This window comes from Danio rerio, chromosome 9 (genome assembly GCF_052040795.2).
Source record: "Danio rerio strain M-AB ecotype USA chromosome 9, GRCz13ab, whole genome shotgun sequence".
NCBI lineage: Eukaryota > Metazoa > Chordata > Actinopteri > Cypriniformes > Danionidae > Danio > Danio rerio.
In genome coordinates this window covers 30,819,555-30,841,839 of record NC_141029.1, presented here as the reverse complement: position 1 = coordinate 30,841,839, position 22,285 = coordinate 30,819,555, and the positions used below count along the sequence as shown (strand labels likewise).

The window sequence follows — 22,285 nt, the reverse complement described above, 5'->3', positions numbered from 1 at the left end:
ACCCCTCAAGCTCAATCAGGTTGGATGAAAAGCGACGGTGTACAGCCATTTTCAGATCTCTCCAGAGATGTTGAATCAGATTTAGGTCTGGGCTCTGGCTGGACCACTCAAAGACATTCACTGAGTTGTTGTGAGCCACTCCACTGATTTTATTGTGGTGTGCTTTGTTGTGGTGTGCTTTGTGTCATTGTCCTGCTGGAAGATGAACCGTCACCTCAGTCTGAGGTCAAGAGCACTCTGAAGCAGGTTTTGATGCAGGATATGTCTGTGCATTGCTGCATTCATCTTTCCCTCTGTCTTGACAAGTATTCCAGTTCCTGCTGCTGAAAAACATCCCCACAGCATAATGCTGCCATGGATGGTATTAGCCTGGTGATGGGCAGTGCCTGGTTTTCTCCAAACATAACACCTGACATTCACTCCATTAGAACAGATAATTTTATTTCTTAGGCTCTGAGAGTCCTTCAGATGCCTTTTACTAAGGAGTGGTTTTCATCTGGCCACTTTACCATACAGGCCTGATTGTAGGATTGCTGCACAGATAGTTGTCCTCCTGTAAGGTTCTCCTCTCTCCACAGAAAAACACTGGAGCTCAGACAAAGTGACCATCTGATTATTGATCCCCTCCCTGACTAAGGCCCATCTCCCCCGATTAGTCAGCTTAGATGGCCAGCCATCTCTAGAAAGAGTTCTGGTGCATGTTTCCAAACATCTTTTACTTAAGGATGATGGAGGCCACTGTGCTCATTGGAACTTTCAAAGCAGCAGAAATGTTTCTGTAACCTTCCCCAGCCTTGTGCCTTGAGACAATCCTGTCTTGTAGGTCTACAGACAATTCCTTTGTCTTCATTCATGGTGTATGCTTTGACATGCACTGTCAACCCTGGGACCTTATATAGACAGTCAGGTGCATGCCTTTTCAAATCATGTCCAATCAAATGAATTTATCCCAGGTGAACTCCAATTAAGCTGCTGAAACATCTCAAGAATGATCAGTGGAAACAGAATGTACCTGAGCTCAATTTAGAGTTTCACGAAAAAAGGCTGTGAATACTTATATACGTGTGATTTTTATTTATTTTTTCTTTTCTTTTATTTTTTTTCTTTTTTTTTTAATTTGCAACAAGTTCAAAAACATTTTTTTTTCACATTGTCATTATGGGGTATTGTGTGTAGAATTTTGAGGAAGTAAATTATATGAATTTGGAATAAAGCTGTAACATAAAAAAATGTGGAAAAAGGAAGCACTATGAATACTTTCCTTATGCACTGTATATCTAAGATTTATCCTGAGAAGATCAAATGAGAAGTATGCTCTTTGTATGTGCAGTTGGTTCATTTTTTTTCTCATTCCCATTTGGCTTGAAATTTTTATTCACTATTTAATACTTTAATATTTTTGATATCTAAAACATGTACATTATATTTACATGTAAACATTGCAATTGCAAGTAGAATATAAATACTAGTTTATACTGTATATAATCTAAAAAGACATTTATATTTGAATATATTTTAAGATGCTGATTTAGTGCTAAGGAAGCATTTCTTCTTATTATAAAGTTAAGTTAAAGACTGTTGTGCTGCTTCATATTTTTATGATTAATTTTTAAGGATTCACTACTAAGTCTGTTTATAATAGACAGGTTTATTTATGATTGAAACATTTTGTGACAATGTGAAAGTCGTGACCCTTTATTCACAGTATCAGGTGTTATGTTGTGTGTTATGTTGTGATGTCGTGAGTCATGCCTGTTATTCATAGTGCTGTGATGTGTTGTGTGATTCAGCCGAGCTGGGTGATTATAGCGAGGCTGAGAATTTGCCAGGATACCTGTCTGAGTTCTTCTTCATCCCCAACCAGCCTCAGGGCTTTGAGAAAGATGTCGCCAAACATCACCAGCAACACAAGTAAGATTCACTGCTCTAAACTCACTCTGGCAGAGCTCTGGCCTTCAGTGTTGCATATTATAGCATTGGTATTGTAATGTTTTAACACTTGTGTAATCATATTAGGTGATTTCTATCAGCACATTAAATTATTGTCAGAAATTAGCGCCAGTGAAGGAGTGCAGTTGATTTCACATATTGCCAGGGGCGGATTTAGAAAATTGGGGGTCCTAGGCAACTCGAGCCATCAGGCCCAAGTCCTGAAGTGCACCCTTTTTACTTTGATTTAATTTTTTTTATTTTGCTGCTTTTTTATATTACTCAATCTTATTTAATATGTTTTTAATGAAATCTCTACATTTTAAATGATTATTTTTTTTAAATAAATTTACAGCAAAAATAGAATATTTTTAGAATATTTTTTTGTATATATATATATATATACATATATATATATATATATATATATATATATATATATATATATATATATATATATATATATATATATATATATATTTGTATTTATTATATTCTAAATTTATAAATTTGACTGCTGCATTGCTCCATGATTGGGCGTGGTGAATATTTTATTTTATAATATTGTTGTTACAAAAAATATTTTGTTAAATAATATTTATTTATGTAAACTTTTGTTTTATCTCACTATACAAAAGATGACAGAAAACGATGTTATATATAGTTATAGTTTATACAATAATTGTATATACACTGTAAATCCCAACAGTCAACTGTAGTTGGCTCAATGCACTGGAAGGTAATTCTACTCATTTGGAAAGAGTTTTGGGTTTTGTAAATAAATACCTCATTACTTCAACTTTAATGGAGTAAGTTCGCAATACTGGTATAGATTAGTTTAACTTAAATGGTTTATAGCAATCGGATTCCTTAATCCCTTAGGTTTGAGTTGCCTTAACTTTTTTTTTTTTTTTTTTAGTACTCCGTTGATTTGAGTTCACTTCATTTATCGGGTTTTACTGTGCTCAAATTGCTTCGTTTACTCACATGGATAAAGTTCACAGTACTCATTAGGATTAGTTTTTGAACTTAAATGTTTGTTGAAATCAGTTTCCTCAAATGGTTTGAGTTACCTTAACTTTTTGGGTTTTACAGTGTAGGTTTATTTATTAGATAGATATAATTTATACTTCTAAATATTTATTGGGGGCCCCCAGATTTCCTGGGGCCCTAAGCGACCGCCTACCTCGCTTATTGGTTAAATCCGCCCTTGCATATGGCTTTATGAATATTCTTGAGACTCCCATTATGTGTTATGTGTAACATAATCAAATGTGCCCAAGTATGCCCACACTAGAACTGGGCTAAAAGCAAGCTTATTGTGCACTGCATCCTGGTCATAATAACTTGTGTTTATTTCATCAGAGAAAAATATGATTCAATTTATTTGGGGAATACTGTAACTGTCAAAATTAGGTGTTGCTGCTGAATAAATACAATTGTTGATGATTGTTGAACGGATACAATATTGTTGAAAAAAGCTAAATACTAAAACATCTCTATTTTCTTTATAGAAATATAGGAGTAAATATAATATATGTTTTTTAACAAGCTCCACAAATTTTTATTCCAGTGGTTGCCAGATTTCTTTTTCTCTCCTGTGTTTTTCTTTATCTTTGTAACCTGGTATATGTCTACTGGGATATTATGCTCAAATGAAAGGGTAATCCAAGCAGTCTGTTCTTTATCGCATGGAATTTTGTTCTCATTGCAATGCTTAAATTAGCCGACAGATCTCCTCAGTGGCAAACTATATTAAGTGTAGATATGAATGAATTGTATAATTATATAGTGCGTGTTTTTATATTTAGATTTAAAATGTTTTATGTAATGCAGATTATATATAAAATATATACATTTCTTTTTAGTTTTTTTCTTTAAATATCTTCGTTTGTCTGTGTGCGTGCGTGTATGCGTGTTTGCGTGTTTGCGTGCGTGCGCGTGCTTGCGCATAATAAATATACACAGTACACAAATTTCTGTATTATATTTTTATTATTATATATTTAAAATATATGTTATTTTAATATTAGATTTTATTTTAAATAGAATAATCCTTTGACAGCAGTAGTTAGTGTAAAAATTATGCATCATGAGTATAGTTATAATAAAGTAATAGCTATGTTTTCACTGACTGAAGTTGGTCTAAAAATCACAGAATATTAGCCAGTGTTTACACAACTAAAGAAGACAAATTAAAATGGATTTGAATAAATATGAGTTCAACAGAAAGACCAACTAAGCCTGATTTATCTATGCCTGACTAGTCAGTTTATTTGTCCCTGTAGGGAAATTTCATTTGCAGCATACACTCATTTGACAATTTCGCATTTGGCATTTATAAATAAATTGTTTAAAAACCTAAAGTACCATGGTATCTCTAAATATATGTGTTGTATACTGGCCATCAACTGCTAACGATAGAGAATGAATTTAAAAACTTAATTTAAAAGTTACTTGAGGTAAGCAAGATATTTTTGTCCTATTACACATCTGGGAACACAAAATTGATGACCTGATGGTAGCAATTTGAAGATGTATGATTATGAATGCATGTCATCATTGACAATCATCTAAGACAAAATCTTAAGGGATTAATCCCCACACAGAATCAACACTAATACTGACAAATCATTGGATTCTGACACATCATTGGGTTCTGACACTTTAATTTTATGTAGGAAATTACCTAGCAATCTTGAATTAATTACATGCATGCATGCACACTACTACACTGTTTGTGATGTGAATCTGAAGATCATGTTTTGTTTTTGTTTTTTTCTCAATCTTTTTAAAATAATTTTTAATTGTTATTCTCTTTACTTTTTGGCCTGGACACAGTGGACTTAACCCAGCACAGTCTGAATTCAATTACCTGAACACAGCACGAACATTGGATCTCTATGGAGTTGAACTACACTATGCAAGGGTGAGTGTGCAAGCAGGAATCTACACCCAAACCTCTTTACCACTAAATATAAAGGTATATAAAATGGCTTCTGAAGGGTTTGGTCACCGTATGTACTTTCACTGCATGGAAAAGAGCAACATTTTGCAGAGCTTTCACATTCAATTGAAGCTACAAGGTTATATGGGTTTGCAATAAAATAAGACAAATGATCTTTCATTCAGAGTTTTGATGTTCGGGTGAACTAACACTTTAAACCAGTAGTCACCAATCTTGCTCCTGTAGGGCCAGTGTCCTGGAGATTTTAGCTCCAACCCTAATCAAACACACCTGAACAAGCTAATAAAGGTCTTCTTAGGTATACTTGAAACATCCAGGCAGGTGTGTTGAGGCAAGTCGGAGCTAAACCCTGCAGGGACACCGGCCCTCCAGGAGCGAGATTGGTGACCCCCTGCTTTAAACGCATTACACAGCACACTTTCAGAAACGCTAAATGATCCTCATGAATAATTTCTCTCTCTCTCTCCCTCTGTTATGCATTCAGGATCAAAGCAACACTGAGATTTATGTGGGCGTGTTGTCAGCTGGCATTGGCATCTACAAGAACAGGGTACGAATCAACTATTTTCCATGGTAAGTCAACCTGTCTTATTGGTGCTATTCGTGTTCTTTCAGTTCATGAATTGTAATGACTGAGGTAGAGTTTGCAAATGTGGCAAGGTTAAAAAGAAGGCTCAAATGGATCCTGAAATTAATGATTTGTTTTTTTGTTAAGTGTGTTAATGTGTTATGCACATTGTTACTTTGGCGTTTCTCAGTCATATTTTTGAGTTATTGTACAATACAGCAAAATAATAGTGCATGTAATTTCAAATTAAATAGAGCAGGGGTTTTTTTTACGTTGTCTATATTTTTACTTTGAGTTACGTTCTTTGCTGACTTAGTTGAATCAAATGAACTTCTAGTCATCTCACCTTACATCAGTCAAACTGACTAATATATTTACTAAAACTTTGTTTAACTACAAAAAATATTTAACATGATTAACTTATTAAAATAAGTTAAAGCAACACAAAAATTGTGTAGTCTTGACTTTGCCAATACATTTTACAGTGTAGATATTGTAATAATATAACCTGATCAAATCTATTACATACATATAATAGATATTATATTATTATTATGTTATCTACACAAAATAAGATACTATCTTTTTGAAAAAGTACATTAAATTTTATAACTGTGCAGATTAAATTTCATTGTACATAAAAGTTTTTCAATGTTATGTAAATAAATAAGTTTGACTATGCACATTGTGTCAATCACATTTACATAACATTTACCAAAACTTTCATTCAACATATTTAAAAAAAAATCTAGTAAATTTTTTTCCCCAATTTTTCACAATCATAGAAAGTATTTTGAGAGGTGTTATGAAAATTTAGAGCCACCATGCAAGTAAAAATCAAACTAGAATGCTGTCACTTTGTGCACTTGATGAAAAACAAAGTCAGATTATTAAGACAGAATGTGCCAGATTGTTTAGATCCACTACTGTAGTCTACTGACTGCCGGTGTCAATGCCTCACGTGCACCTTTTCCTTGCTGCTGTTTGGCGTGTGTGTATGTATGTCCATGCCTTGAAATAAACTTTGAATTTGGGCATAATCCTGCATAGCTCTTTGATAAGCGTTAACTCTCCTTTCACTCAGTGGCGTGCAATGGATTGGATGGACACACAAAACTTCCTTTCTTTTTTTTTGTAGAGAGAGAAGAACAAAGAATCATTTTTTGAATTGACCGAATTGTTTTGTGTTTGTTTTCTTTCACAATTACTTAATAAATACACATCACATAACATAACAAACATAATTGGTTATTAATATAAATATTTTACTTCCTTGACTTAATACACTTTTTTTATGTCGCTAATGGGGATATTTGTCTTGGACCCTAGGCCCATATGTGTATAAATTAAACAAAACAGACAACACAAATCAACAAACATTTAAGAAAAAAAAATTGCATATTTAAAAGTCTGAACAATTTGGATATAACCAATTTTTAAAATGATTGTATCTGCAGACAGGCAGCCTGTAATGTCTACTGGAAGGCAGTAACTCGTATTCATAAAATAAGCTATGCAAGGGATCAGCTAATATTTTGATAGCTTCACTAAAAACTGATCATAGAACGATTCTAAGAATTAGCATTCCCTTTTTCCTATGATTCACATGCCTGTCTTCACCAATTATTTTTGAGGGGTTTTTCACCTTTAATTGAGATAGGACAGTGGAGATTACAGACAGGAAAGTATTGGGAGCAGTGAGAGGGGACGGGTCGCCGTGAGCACTGTGGTGCTATATGTCAGCGCACTTAACCACTTGGCTATTGGCGCTGACCAAGTATCATGTTTACCAAGAATTAAGATGGAAAGATATGCTATGATGTTTCTAACTGTTTTTATTGCATTTGTTTTAAACTGTTTTAAGTAAAATGGCTGATATGGAATGGATAAAAGCCTCAGCAAAATGTGATTGTGAATAGCGCCATTCAAACACCCGTCAAGCAAAGCTTTTTTTTCCTCCACCAGGCTTTTTTTTGACACACAAGCTCAGCTGCTGCTCTTGCTGTAGTCCAAGCATCTCCGTTTGAAAAGCACACACAGATGCTTTCCAGGCAAACTATCTTTAGCCTCGAAGAAAACAAGGCCTGTTTGCCACAGATGTCCACTGACCTCTCAAACGGTCCCACTTATCAATTACTTTTATCTTCATGTATAGCTGTATCTATATCTGTGATGACTGTAAATCACTTCAATCACAAAATAATGTGAATGCTAATGTCAATGAGGGATGTTCTGTACTGTTAAATATAGTAGAGTTTGACTGATCTGAGTCATGTGTTAGTGAGTTGCACTGACTTTGTGTGACAGAATGTGTCATAAGTGGCTGACGTTACTTAAGCGTGTGTTTGTTCAGAGAGTGTGTGTTCTGTGTTGTGTTGAATATATTTAGCTTCACTATGAGTCATATTTTAATAGGAGTGAAGCTTAGAGATGTACAAAGGGCCGTGAAATGGGTCAGGGAATTTCAGCAGCTCAGAATGTGGGTTTGTTGCTTCTCCTTGAAAAATCAGTTCTTGTTTTGCCAACAAAGGATTTTTTTTCTCTATTTTAGGTTAAAGATTGTGAAAATATCTTTTAAGTGCAAACAGTTTTTCATCCAGCTAAGAAAAGAGGCGGTAAGTGGCGTGCTTTTATTTCTTTATTACGTTTCATAATATCTTTAATCTCTGCATAATATCCAGCAATGTTTCAACTTGCAATGCTTTTGTTCACCTGTGCCATTTTCTCTTACTGTTATCGGATTACAGTTTATAAAATAATTAGATGACCTCCTATTTACAAACTGCAGGGAGCAGTAATTCCTATTAATAAACTGTATTGCCAAGGCAGTCTTAAATTAAACAGTATATTGGCTCCCGCTGCACCACTGATCTTTGTTTATTTGAAATCCATCTGTAATTACGTGCTGTCAGTGACGATGTGAAGAGAGATAGAGACTCCTAACAGTGTTTTCATTATGCATGCGTTTTGCATGTGGGGAAGTGGGATGCGACTTGACATCTGAATTGCAGCGATTGCTGAGACTCGACGGGATCCTGAAGCAGGTCTCCGCAACATCACAGACCTCAAAACACCCCGGCGGTGTGAATAATGCACAGGGGCCTTTCAGAGGCAGTTGTACTAAAAGCAGAACTCAGTGATGTCATGATCCATAATTGATGCCCAGATGGCACAGCTTGGCTAAGTGGGTCCGATTTCCCTGGACCTTGGTCACTATTGCGATTTGCGGAAAGTAAAACAGTTCACAAAGTGCATTTACCTCCCACCGGAGTCTCTAGTGACCAATGGAGTTGTACAGATTGGAGTGTCACGCCTAATAGGTCTCTCTAGAGCAGAGCTTTCTGGCTACTTTGGCAAGGTTTGGAATGGTGGTTCATGTCCATTGCAAAATGTACATAATATCTGAAAGATTTAAGAGAGAGAATGTAAATGTCACCTACATTTTAAATATTTTATAAAGAAGCTCATATCCACCATTTAAGAAGAAGGTAATTTTGACTTAATCTAACATTTCATTTTATTCCTCACAAATGCAAATTATGGTATTGTCATTTTCTTTCAGAACTGCGTATTATGAGCTCTTTTTTTGTTAGTTTTTTTCTTTTTTTATAATAATTTTTTTTCTGGGTTTTCACCTTTATCTGATAGGACAGTAGAGAGTATTGACAGGAAAGCATGTGCAGCAGAGAGAGGGGAAGGATAGTATAGGATAGGATAAAGTAGGGTCAGACAGAATGTTTTGCTATTTCTGTGCAGAATATTGAAAAAAAAATTCTGCATATTTATGCTGGATTATTTTGGGTGTATCGTAACAAAAAATTTAATGTTAAATAAAAAACTTTTATTTAATGTTTACAATGCAAATCCTATTAGATCCATTTATTTGGTTAGCAAAGCAAGTCTGTCATGTAATATATCTAAAAGACAGAAATTATTACTTTACAAACTGTATTGTAAGTAAATCATATGAACATTTTCATATTTAATCAGTAATTAGTCTGTAGTATTACTTTAAAAACTGAATAAAAATAAATTTACACACAACTACATGAATAGACCCGTTGATGGGCTGAAAACCTGGAAATCTGCGAATTTCTGCACTCACAGAATCTGTGTGAGCCCACTAGTGACCAACTGGTTACTGCTGTTTGTTTATTTGTAATCCTCTTGGGTAACACTTTATTTTGTTGGTCCGTTTGAGTATTAATAGACTGTCTGCCTAATATCTGTCGATATGCTCCTTCAACAGACATTTAACTGACTATAAGAAACTTTGCAAGTACATGTCAACTTACACTAACCCTAAGCAGTCTACTTATAATCTAATGAGAATTAGTTGCAACAAACGGACCATCAAAATAAGGTGTGTGACCTCCTATCACTTTCTACAATAGCCACAACCCAAATTCTCACTATTAGTTGATCTGCTGCTGGGCACTGATTTTAGGGAACAGTTCTGAGTATTTTGACACCTTTATGGGTGATAAACCCACAAATGGCATACTTACAGCAGTCTGTGAAACGGGTTAAGAGAATTTCAAATATTTCTTTCTTTTGGCCTACAGCATGATACAAGAGATACATTGCTCGGTTTCAACATGGTAAACTACAGGGCCTGTAAGAACCTCTGGAAAACCTGTGTTGAACACCACACCTTCTTTCGGCTGGATCGACCCGTTCCTCCACAGAAGAACTTTTTTGCGCACTACTTCAGTTTGGGCTCCAGGTTTCGTTACTGGTAAGAAGTGACTCCTGTTTCTTTACAAGGATGTTCCTAAAAACAAACTCCAAATATGTTGTTTGGTGCTTGTACTTTGAAAGGTGGCTTGTTTTTTTAGGAATTTCTATCATTGCTCAACAACAGCAAATTTCCTTTTTTCTGCTTTACCAGTCAGTCCATTAGTTCAGATACACTCAAAAAAATGTTTATTAAAAATGTATTATTAAATGTTTATTAAAATCTGTTTATTTCCAATTATAGATTTAAAATGAAAAAACACTATTCTTAAGTTTTATTGGGGATAAATTAATTGTTTTGTTTAAACCATATCATGATTTCTGCATGATTTACTTGATGTAGGGTGCCGTGGGGATTCGTAAACGACAAATGGGCCTCGTGAAGATTAAATATATTCTTGTAGTGTGATGTGGCATAGTTCACGACAACCGATGCCTTATGACACCATCGCAGAAAGTCTAGCATGTTTATTGCTGTCAATGTGCCACTTAGGTCATTAAAAACAGGCTGCTATTTACTTATGCGTTGGTCATGGGCGAATAAGATCAATCATTAGTTATGAAAACTAACTACCTTTTCTTAAATATTAAGGTGTTTTAAGCTATTTTAACTGACAGACTGGCACAAACATGCAGACATTTTCATTTTCACAAAGAGTTTGTTTTCTCAGCCTTTCTACAGAGTTTACTGTTCCAAGGTAATCGGGGAACATGTTTAGGTCTGCGAATACATTGTAAAAGAATTTCCTGCTTATTCAAATTTGTCATTATTAGAGGAAATAATTTTATTTAGGCTAGATTATTATTTTATCTAACAAACAAACACAATCTCACAGCAATTTGTGTTTTGGCGGATGTAGTGGACTTGTTTTGAAGCACATCACCTCAAATGTTATTCGTTATTCTTGTTTATAAATAAATGACCAACAAAAGATAAAATTAAGATAAAAACTATACCAAACGAAGTTTGTTTCAAAAAGATAATTTTTTCTAAAAAAAATTTTTTTTTTTCATTGATTGTGCCCGTCCACTACTCAACTATACAGGTGGATGATTTGTTTTGCACTGAGGAAAACAAGGATTTAAATAATGCTTTACTGTGTTTGTATCACAAACCTCTGTCATATATCTGCAAATTTTTAATGTCATTATTTTAAAGATTATGTCTTGAACATCTAATTTTTCCTGGCTGCTGATATACTTTCCTTTTCTCCATCTCACTCGTGGCAAATTCAGGCGAGGGACTGATTAATAAGCAACCCACGACTGAAAAATATACATTTAGATTTCAAATAAGATATATTAATATTAAAATGGAATCACAAGTTTGATGTTATCTATGTCGTAAGGAATGCCTTTAAATGTAGTTATTAGTTGTCAGCAAGCAGCGTTAATTGAGATTAAAATAAGATGGAAAAAATTGAAATTGAGATAAGAAATATTGTTATAACACTTGCGACTGCTTTGGGAAATAACATTAGTCGTAGATGTCACAGGATGACTGATTGTGATGGAACCTGTAGTCTAGCACATTTGTTGCCCATGAAAAATTACACAATCTGACATAGTGACTTTCGTAACCGACAATAAAAGTCTTGTGATCTGCTTTATGCTTCATGCTTTAGTTAACCTAATTGATTTGTGTTGGGACAACATGAAGGAATTGTGTGGAAGCCTGCATTTTTTACAGTGTATCTTCCTGCCACAATTTTTTGTTTTGGGGCAACCCCTCTAAAGTTATGCATTTTAAATCTGCCAAATGTAAATTATTATTTACACATATATATGCGTGTGTGTGTGTGTGTGTGTGTGTGTGTGTGTGTGTGTGTGTGTGTGTGTGTGTGTGTGTGTGTGTGTGTGTGTGTGTGTGTGTGTGTGTGTGTGTGTGTGTGTGTGTGTGTGTGTGTGTGTGTGTGTGTGTGTGTGTGTGTGTGTGTGTGTGTGTGTGTGTGTGTGTGTGTGTGTGTGTGTTGTTTACCAACAAAATTTGCAGAACAATCTGGAATTATATTTAGTAATTTATGGAAAACTAAACCAGCAAGAAGTTGTTATTGTTGAACTCTGAGTGTAAATAGTAATTTTTGAATTTTAGTAGTAGCTTGTCCTGATTGAGGTCACAGTCACTAAAAGTCTTGACCTTAGTCGACACGAGCAAATACTCTAGTAAATCCTAGGGATAATCTCATTAAACATTGATGATGCTCTTTATCCAGTTTTAGATATAGGAAGAGGAAGCGATCAATAATTAATCTTTTGATGCTCTCTAGATTTATTAGTTTATTGGTACTGTATAATTAAACCTATGTGAACTCTGTAGCTTGAAGCAGATAAAGATAAAGGCACAGAATGATGAAAGCTTTGGAAGTTTGTTATGTTTGAAAAATATAGCTTCAATCCTGACAAACATTGTACATTTCTTCACAGCGGGAGGACGGAAGCACAATCTGTTCAGTATGGCAAGGAGAAGGGAATCAAGGACAGGGTGTTTGCAAGGTAGTGTGTGCTTTTTTGTTGTGATGTGATTCTTCAGGTGGTGATCATTAGAATAATAATTTGTTCTGGAAGAGTATTTCTTTCTGTGAAAATGTGAAGTTTCTTAAAAAGAATAATAAGCTAGCAGCTGGTGAGGAGGAGGGACTTGGTTTAGCCTATGAACTGAACATGCAGTGAGATGCTGGGATCAAAGTCCTTTTTAAGCAAGATTAAGTTAATTTAGTGGTCACTGTCTCAGTAACACCCCGGGTAGGTATTTACAGCCGTGGACATGCATACAAACATTTGAATACTACTGTATTTCAGGTAATCGAATCTAGTTTTTGTAGTATATTCCAAAAAAATATATATATTTTCATTATCTTTTTTTATTATCTATATTTCCATACAAATATGCAAATTAGACTTGTATGCAAACCTGGATTATTGCATAAAATATTTGCAAATATGTATTTGCATCATTTTTTTCCAATGACTCAAAGAAACAAAATTATCACTTCCTGATAAACTTACACCAAACATCTAAAAGACAAATTTGCAGCAGGGAAGCCACTATGGGCCTTTTTTCGTAAATGGTAAATGACTTTCACCTCAGAAGAAGATGTTGAACACAATGGATCCTTTTCACAAGACTGTTATGTCACGTTTAACGGTCGTTATTTTCTTAAATCCTTAAAAGTTTTTAATGTTTACATTTATGTTTGTATTGTATCATCTGTCAAATTATAAAAAAAGAATTGGCACTTCTAATGCAGGGTCTATGAGGCTGAGAGTAAATTTGACATTTTTCTCTCCTCTGGCTGCCGTCATCAGTCTCACACAATTTTTTTCTTTATCTGGAAGTCTTGATAAAATCATCATGGCGTTTTTCTTTTACTATTTCAGCAAATGGTGGTATTGTAAAAAAAATATTTGTTATGCTCTCCAATTCACTGTGCTCTAAGTTCACCCAACCATGATGCCTTCCACTACTGAGAAACCCGGAAATGTGAAAAGAGTGTATGAATGCGTGGTGGCTTTTGAAAGTACTAGACTAGTCTTTGAGGACGCAGCTGCTCAACACAGTTCTGGGAGGTAATAATATGATTCACTTTGACGACACATTTTGGGTAAATGATTTTAGAATGACCAAAGCAACATTTAGGATATTTTACAATGTGGTCGGTCCACTGGTTTGTCCATTATTTCTGTCCCATTATGCTCATTTTTGTTAATGTATGATCTCTTTAAACAAAATGACATGATTTTTGGTTCACATGTTGGAATTTATTCTGTAAATGTGTTTCCATAGTAGTGTAGTTTATGCACAGTTTTTCTTATCAGATAGTTTATTCCAGAGATTCTCAAGCTGTGGACCGTGGCTACAAGTGGGCCTCAACGATCCTGCAGGTGGTCCCGAGATTAAAATGAACTCTCAATATTATACTATAATTTTTGGATTTAATTATTATGATGACATATTAAAATGGTTAAAGTAATGCACTTTCTGTGTGCATAAAAATAGATTGATGGAAGCATATCTACTGACTTTTGTTGTGCATCTTTAAAAGTCATAAATAGTATTTTCTTTGTTTCAGGAGTTTCTGATTTTCCCACCAATACAATTTGAAATGCCATCAAATAAAACCTTGCAAAAAATGAGCAAAGTCAACCCTGTATTTGTTCTTTTTTTCTAGTCTCAGAATAGTGATTGACATTTGGCAGCCTGGCAGTAGATTCTGCTCTATCTGACTTTCAACGTAGATACTGTTATGACAGAAACCCCTAACAGCACTCTTGAATGTCAATGATTTTGCAAAATTTGCCCTTCAAGGCACAGAAATACCTCACTAGGGATCACCATGACAAAATATAACAAACTCCTGCAGTTACACATTTGTAATATAAATGGAACGTTGTAGAACACTATCTAAGGAGAGCAGACAAGTTAAAAGGTAAACTCAATTCGGTTTCAGATTGAAACTGTTGTGTGACAAATAAGCATGGAGTTAATGTTAAAACTTTAACCTCCTAGGGCTTAGTGGCCACATACGTAGACAGCACATTTGAGCTCTTAAGTGGCTATTTAAATACTTTGAATGTTTTGTTACAGACATACAGTGTCATCCTGCAACTGTTTTGTAGCATATGAAATGTCCCAAACGCCATTTTTAACTGTCCAAAATGGAAAAATAATGTTGTTTTTACTCTCTGATAGTCAAAACATGTTAAAAAAAATTCTATGTTAAATATACATTACAAAACAGTCAGGAAAAGTGTTTAATGTAAATTCTGACCACGAGTCCACATATAAGCACGTAATTTTTCTCTAAAAGTACATTATATTAAATGATGATATTTAGGTTTTTATTCTAATTAGGTTCCAATAAGCCCAAATAACAAAGAGAAATAAAAAATGCATGTAATAAACACCTTGGGTCTTAAGAGGTTAAGAAAGGGTTGCTAAGATTATATTAACGCTAAACTGAACATTAAATGGGTTTAACGCTTTCAAAATGCCCGCTACATTCAATCACACAATTAATCAGTGTAATAATATCTAACTACCTTTCTATACAACAGGTTACACAAGTGATTTATTCTATGGCTCTACTGAGGTGTTGCAGGTGTTAACAAACTGTGTTTCATGTATTAGATCACCTAGCAAGCCCCTGGCCAGAAAGCTGATGGGTGTGACAGACTGGGAAGCAGTGAGCAGGAACTCACTGTCTGAAGAGAGGCTAGAGACCCGCAGCCTACCCACCCGCTCCCCTCCTGGGACACCTAACCAGTGAGTGCCGCTCGCTTTCAGTCAAACCCATAACCTAATGAGCGAAGACTCGGCAGGGTGCTTGGGTTAAAAAAATGTGACTGTTGTATGTGTATAATTTTATGCCTGTCATGCCACTCCAAAATCAAAAGAAAAAGAAGACAATTTAGGGAGTTTTTAGCCACTTTTATCTCTGTGATGTGTAAGGGTTGAACGACTTTGGATTTTTGAAAGTCGACGTTTATGTTATCAGTTGATGTTGACTAGTCACTGGTGATGCCATAAATAAAACACAACGTTTTGCAACATGCCACAACTATCGATTTATTTGTAGGAAATATATCCACATGCTCAATGACGCTAATATACGAAAAATAAAACTTTAAATATTACTTTAAATGATTTGAGGGCAGTTTCATCCAGTCAACCAATGTGTAAAGCTGCCTTGTAGTTTAGGTCAAACCAAACGATCTGTGCAGAGCGACAAGTCGACGTCAATCAAAATGCATCACAGCAGAGCACTGAAGTCGACTAGTCAATGCAACCCCCAATAATGCCCCTCCACCCTCCTTCTCTTTCTTAAGAATAATTCAAAATATGGCACATCAAAAATTCTGTCATAATTGAACCACCACTGATCTTCTTTCTTCTATTCTACACAAAAGAAGATATTTTGAAGAAAGCTGAAAAGCTGTTACCATTGACTTCCATAGTATGTGCATTTCCTACTCTCCTAGTCAGTGGTTACAGGTTTTCAATAGGGGTGTCAAAATTGTTTCTTCGGTAAACAGGCAATTCCGTATCGGTTTAGTAATAGATCTTAACCAGTTGTTACATACTAACGTCGTTTACCTCATACGCGCTATGTCATGGCAAAATACTATGGTGAGAGAGTCAAGCGCCAGTAATTAAACTGCACGTGTTTGCTTGATAGCCTTTTACTGACACTGAAGTTACAGCCAAATCCCCTATTTTACTGCTGTGGAGAAAATAAAATCTCTCTCTCCATCTCTCTCTCTCTCTCTTTCTCTCTCTCTCTCTCTCTCTCTCTCTCTCTCTCTCTCTCTCTCTCTCTCTCTCTCTCTCTCTCTCAATGTGGCCTGTTAGACCTGCTGGCGTGACGGTTTTCCTCTTCTCGGCTGTTACAGCAATACTTGTGGATTCAGACACGAGCATGTCTGTAGAGAGTTTTCTCCACTTCTGTCATGGATCAACTGTGATCGCCACGTCCGTTTATCAGTGTCATTTATCAGTGAACAGCGGCATCGCGTTAGAGCCAATCGCAGCCCTTGCTGTTGAGCGTGCCACCGATCATAGACATTTAACAACTCGCTGGACAACGCTCAAAGTGCTCATGTTGTTCTATGCACGTCCTTGAGTTTTGTTTGATGCAGAGTGTTTTTTTTTTTGAGCAGGTAAAATTAAAGTTACAGTTCATATATCTGACTGCTTGTATTAAAGGACAAGATTGTACTACAAATACATATAAAATGTGTTTAAAAATTATAAATTTTAATACAAGTAAATTATTGTGCTGTTAAATATGTTTAAATATGTAAGTTAAGTATGAAATAGTGTAAGGAAAGCATTGTCAGTGCATAGTGATGCACCGAGATATTGAATCGAATCGATGGCATGAAAATGAGAACCGAACTGAACCGTGAAACCAGTGTAGATTCACACCTCTAGGTTTTCAGCTTTAAAATATATATTTTTTCTGTTCGCTTGGGTGTTAGGTGAGTTTTACACAAGACGTCAGGAATTATTAGAGACTTAAGGATTATCAGTAAACCAATAAAGAAAAGGATAAGAGAAAAACTAGATGTTGTACAAATCAGGGTTAACGCTAAATATCACATGAAACTTCATATTCTATGAAGCATTGTGTTTTTTACAGCAACTCCGCATGTCACTGTGCAAAATTAGTTTTCATGAATACAGCACGAACACCTTGTTTAACTTTATCCAAATTATTTATATTCTCAGATAAGTGATTTCTGATTACATTCATTATAAATGTTCTGTCAACAGCAACTCCTTGTTTGTTCAAGAGGGTCCCCGGCTGCGGCCCTCTTCAATGGGTCACCTGGTGGACCATGTCATCCATGCCTCCCCCAGCCTTCCGGTTTTCTCCAATCACAAATCGGCTTCCTCTACACAAGCTAACAGCATCAGCCTGGAGTCTACACCGTGAGTACTTTATATTGGTGGCAGGAAGTATGTGCTCAGAAACTCCATTTGCTTATATTTTGGTATTATTGATGGCCCTTCCTAAAGTGCTCCAGTATTTATCCTAGCATAGATATTAACATTAGCTGTTGCCTACCCTGTTGTTGTCTATTGGAAGTAATGCGTCAATAGAGCCACCATTTTAGTACAAGGTAGCAGTTCTTTGAAATTAATGTGGGATCAAGGTGTACTAGAGAACTGGCCATCCCAAGCCATAGATATGATCGGGAGTTTTCCCAGTGGTCAGTATGCAAATATATTTTTTAAATGATGAAAATTTGAATTTTTTTTATTTTCTACATTGATGGATACATGATTGCATGGGTTGCATTGCTGACAAAGAGCGTGGGATTGTGTGCAATGTATTATCCTCCCTCCCTGTTAAATTTGATCTAATCCGTGTCCAGAAACACACACATCCTCTCCCGCTTTCACTTCTATTTCTAACAGAGGGAGCAATTCGTTGGTGAATGTTTCTCTGTGATGAACGACTCATGTGAATCATTGATATCCCTGCGTCTCAATGTACATATCCATCTTTCTGATTGAAATACAGTATACCATTTGTAATATTCAATAATTTAGGGTGTACAGTATGCACATTAAGGCACAGACACTGCTATGTTGTCTGGCACCCTTATAAGTTACTTTAAAATTACTTCACTTGGCCAACAATAATCCAAGTTATTGGCACCGCAGCGTCTTGTTGTCATATTTCATTTACATTGTTTGGTGATTTTATTCAACAAAACTAGCAATGCTATGAAATGTGATGCCTTTATGCTTTGTTTTCTTTGTTTGCTCGTACACCCATACACCCACCAAATAAAAAATCGAGTAATAATACAATGTTTAAATTCAAGCGTTTGACGACAAGCTTAATACTTCAACAGTCTCCTCAGTAAGTCAAGCTGGTTATAAAAAGGAATAGAATAAAATCTTTAAAAATGTGTTTTGCAGATGTTTGGTTTACTCATTTCTTTTTTTATTAGTATAAGTGTACTTGCTTTATATTGCTTGATAAGTCGTACCAGAGTGCCAGTTGTATCAGCTTCAAGAATCATTAAATAATTTTGGTTATAATAAAGCGCTATTGGCTAAAGCCACATAATTTAGTGTAAAAAAAAAACAGAAGCTCAAGTCTGCTCCTCAAACTAGAGAAGTGGTTTTACTACACCAAAACCATCTTTTATTGGCCGTTTGTTTTGTCTCTGCCTTCCAATCCCAGCTACCACCCTCTGTCTGCGCCCTTAAATGGCCCTGAATGGAAACTAAAAGCATGTTGCGCAGCTGTAAAATGTGTTTACCGCTCATAGCGTTGGGCTCAGTGCTTTGGGTTTTAACGGGGCATGGTAAACATGTCAAGCTCTTTGTGATCCTCTTGAATGGGTCTGCAGTGTACTTAAGCCTAATGACATTGCCAGTAGCTGATAGGTTATTTGCATGGCATGTGGTTGTTTTGAGTTCCTTTGCTGAACTCATTTAATAGGAATATAATACCCCACCCCCCTATTTTTCTTTGTTTTCGGCCTTTAAGCTGCTATAGGAATGACCCCTTTATAGTAGGGGGTGTCACCACATGACCTGCCTCATGATGGGTCGCAAAAACATAATTGTTTTCTTTAGTTGATTGCTTTTCAGATGTAATTTGACAGTGGTGCCAGCAGTGCCGACAAAAATCTATAAAGACATTCAAATATTTTATTTTATTATATATATTTTTTATATATAATATATATATATATATATATATATATATATATATATATATATATATATATATTATAATGCATTTTTTATTTTATTTTAGATATTTTTATTTTAATTAATATATTGTTTATTTTATTTTTATTTTCGATATATATATATATTTTTTATTATTTTATTGGGTGGACTATGTTTTCAGATAAAAGATGATTATTACTGAAAGAAAAATTCTTAAAAATACTGATTTTTTTTTATATGCATTTTTAAAAGGTCTGATGTCAGAATGTGTTTTAGCAGTGCTTGTATTTCAATAATGATCATTCTTGAATGCTTGCAATTTAATTAATTTATTTAAAATTGCATTCTTTCTATTTTACAACATACGTATTAAATATTTGAAGCTGTATAATTTCTTAGTTTCTAATTCTGTGAGCTTCCAGTATTTATGTACTGTGAAAATTGATGGATTGTTGACAAAGTGTCTGTTTCTTTATTGAAAGTCAATTTGGATTAAGGTGTCTGCTAAATCTATAAATGCTAATTGCTTTGGATTGCCCTGACCACTGTGAAATCTAATTTCACATAATACAGTGCTAAGCATTTATAAATGCACCCGTCAAAAATCTATAGTTTAAATTAATATAATTTTATAGGAGCTATACAATATTATATTTCTGCATATACATTAGATTAGTCAGTACTGAAGCCAAATCTGTAGCTTATCTAACAAAATAACATACGATAACGGTCGAAAAACCAGTACACCCAAATGTATATGTTATAGAAAAATATTAAATACAAATTTAAAAAAAGCAAAAAAATGTGAAAATTTAGTTGAAATTTTGTAGGTTGTATTAATTTTTTTTATTTTTGTATTTTAATTATATTATTTTTCTATTTCTAAATGTTTGGTGACTAAAATATTATTTTAATAAATATTTCTCTTTAATAAATCAGTTTTGTTTAAATACTCCAAAATACATAAAATATTTTCTCAGTAAATATATGCATTTCATTCATCAAAATGGGGTGTACTCAATTAATCTGAGCAGTGTAGATATCAAATACAGTGCTTAGCATAAATGACTACATTAACCTAATGAATATGCACACACATATTATTGTAAAGCATCCGTTAGAAAATATTCATTTAAAAGTTAGGACATTAGAATATGGTGCAATTCTTAATAAGTTTAATATAATGTTTAATAAGTTCAAAATATACAAGATTTGAAAATTTGGTATATCTTAGACTATCTGGGGGTGTATAGTGTATAAAGTATGTCGCGGATAATTCAGATTTATTTTTCCTTCAGAGAAACTGAATGCAATATTTCCTTTCACCTCGTATTCACCATCCTGTTCTTATATAGGATAACCAGCACGGAGGAGAAATGTACACCCACACATGCATTCAGTTTTATGCTTGTTTATCTGTCATATTTCCAAATAATGACATAACCATCTGCTGTTTATACTCAGAACAGAAACCAGCAGCAGTACCCAATCTGTGCACAATAGTGTGTTTGAGAGTCTTTTCAATTGATTCATTAAAAGAATGGGCTCATAAGAATCATCGGTTAAAGAATAAAGATGTATGTCTTGGCTGTGCGTAAATAACAGAGCACTTTCTCAATATGCCCTTTGGCCTTCTCCGCTGCTCTGTATGGGCCTGATGTGTTCAGTTTGGGTCAGAGCGGTCACTTTCTGACACCATGCTGGCTTAAGAAAACAACTAGAAATGAACACAAAAGCCAAACGGGGTCAGTGGGAGGCGACACACTAATGCGGACACACACACTCTTACGCCCCATATACAAACATGCACGCACACACACATATTCCTGACCCCCGTTCTGTGGTGTTCATTGGACGTGTGCACCCAAGTGTGAAAGGTAAAACAAAATGTGTTGCATAATTCAGTGGTTCAGTGATTTGTCACTGTATAATGTGTTCAGCTCAACTGAGTAAAATCTATTGAGCTGAATTGCTGTGAACTTGCTGGTTGCTATAGCGAAGTGTGCTTACTGTGAATATGCAGTTGAACACAGCCATTCCAAGTATAGACTGAACAGAGGCGTTCAACACATGCTCACTAGAAAGACTTGTATATATCAAGTCGTGAAGTAAACTCGCATGGAATCTGTGCTCGCAGAAATACACAGATTTTTTTTATTTACTTATGTAAATCTGCGTAAATATACAAATGAAGTCAAAATGATTGGCCCTCCTTTGAATCATTTTTTCTTTTTCAAGCTTTTTCTGAATGATGCTTAACAGAGGAATGCATTTTTAACAGTATTTCTTATAATATTTGTTATTCTGAAAAAAATGTTTTATTTCAGCTAGAATAAAAGCAGTTTTACTTTTTTCAACCATTCATTCATATTCTTTTCGGCTTAGTCCGTTTATTAATCTGGAGTCGCCACAGGGGAATGAACCACCAACTTATCCAGCATATGTTTTGCGCAGCAAATTCCCTTCCAGCTGCAACCCATCACAGGGAAACACCCATACACTGTCATGCACACACACACACACTAAGGACAATTTTAGCTTAGCCAATTCACCTATATCACATGTCTTTGGACTTGTGGGGGAAACAGGAGCACCCGGAGGAAACTCACACGAACACGTGAAGAACATGCAAACTCCACACAGAAATTCCAACTGACCCAGCAGAGGCAGCGACCTTCTTGCTGTGAGGCGACAGCACTACCTACTGCGCCACCATGTTGCCTTTTTAAAATATTTAAGGTCAATATTATTAGCACCATTAAGAAATACTTTTTTCTCAGCTAGTGTTTTTCAGCCAATGATAAACCTCCGGTTAAAGCTTAATGTGACTCTTTACAATTTCAAAATGTTTCTTTTACAGTATCGCTGTTGTAATAATGTAATAATA

The 22,285-nt window shown here is 34.9% G+C and overlaps 1 protein-coding gene across 2 annotated transcripts in view; it reads left to right on the top strand.

Annotated features, from left to right (window-relative positions):
- The window catches only part of ptpn4a (protein tyrosine phosphatase non-receptor type 4a), an 89,336-nt gene that overhangs the window by 47,425 nt on the left and 19,626 nt on the right, over positions 1-22,285 (top strand). The window contains exons 8-15 of one of the 2 annotated variants that reach the window (XM_087266145.1): positions 1,791-1,911; positions 4,771-4,858; positions 5,382-5,470; positions 8,017-8,080; positions 10,031-10,203; positions 12,627-12,695; positions 15,331-15,465; positions 17,476-17,634. In XM_087266145.1, coding sequence (XP_087122271.1) covers positions 1,791-1,911; positions 4,771-4,858; positions 5,382-5,470; positions 8,017-8,080; positions 10,031-10,203; positions 12,627-12,695; positions 15,331-15,465; positions 17,476-17,634 — 898 coding nt within the window. The remainder of the gene's footprint in view (positions 1-1,790; positions 1,912-4,770; positions 4,859-5,381; positions 5,471-8,016; positions 8,081-10,030; positions 10,204-12,626; positions 12,696-15,330; positions 15,466-17,475; positions 17,635-22,285) is intronic. The other variant, NM_001007200.1, reaches the window with a different exon arrangement.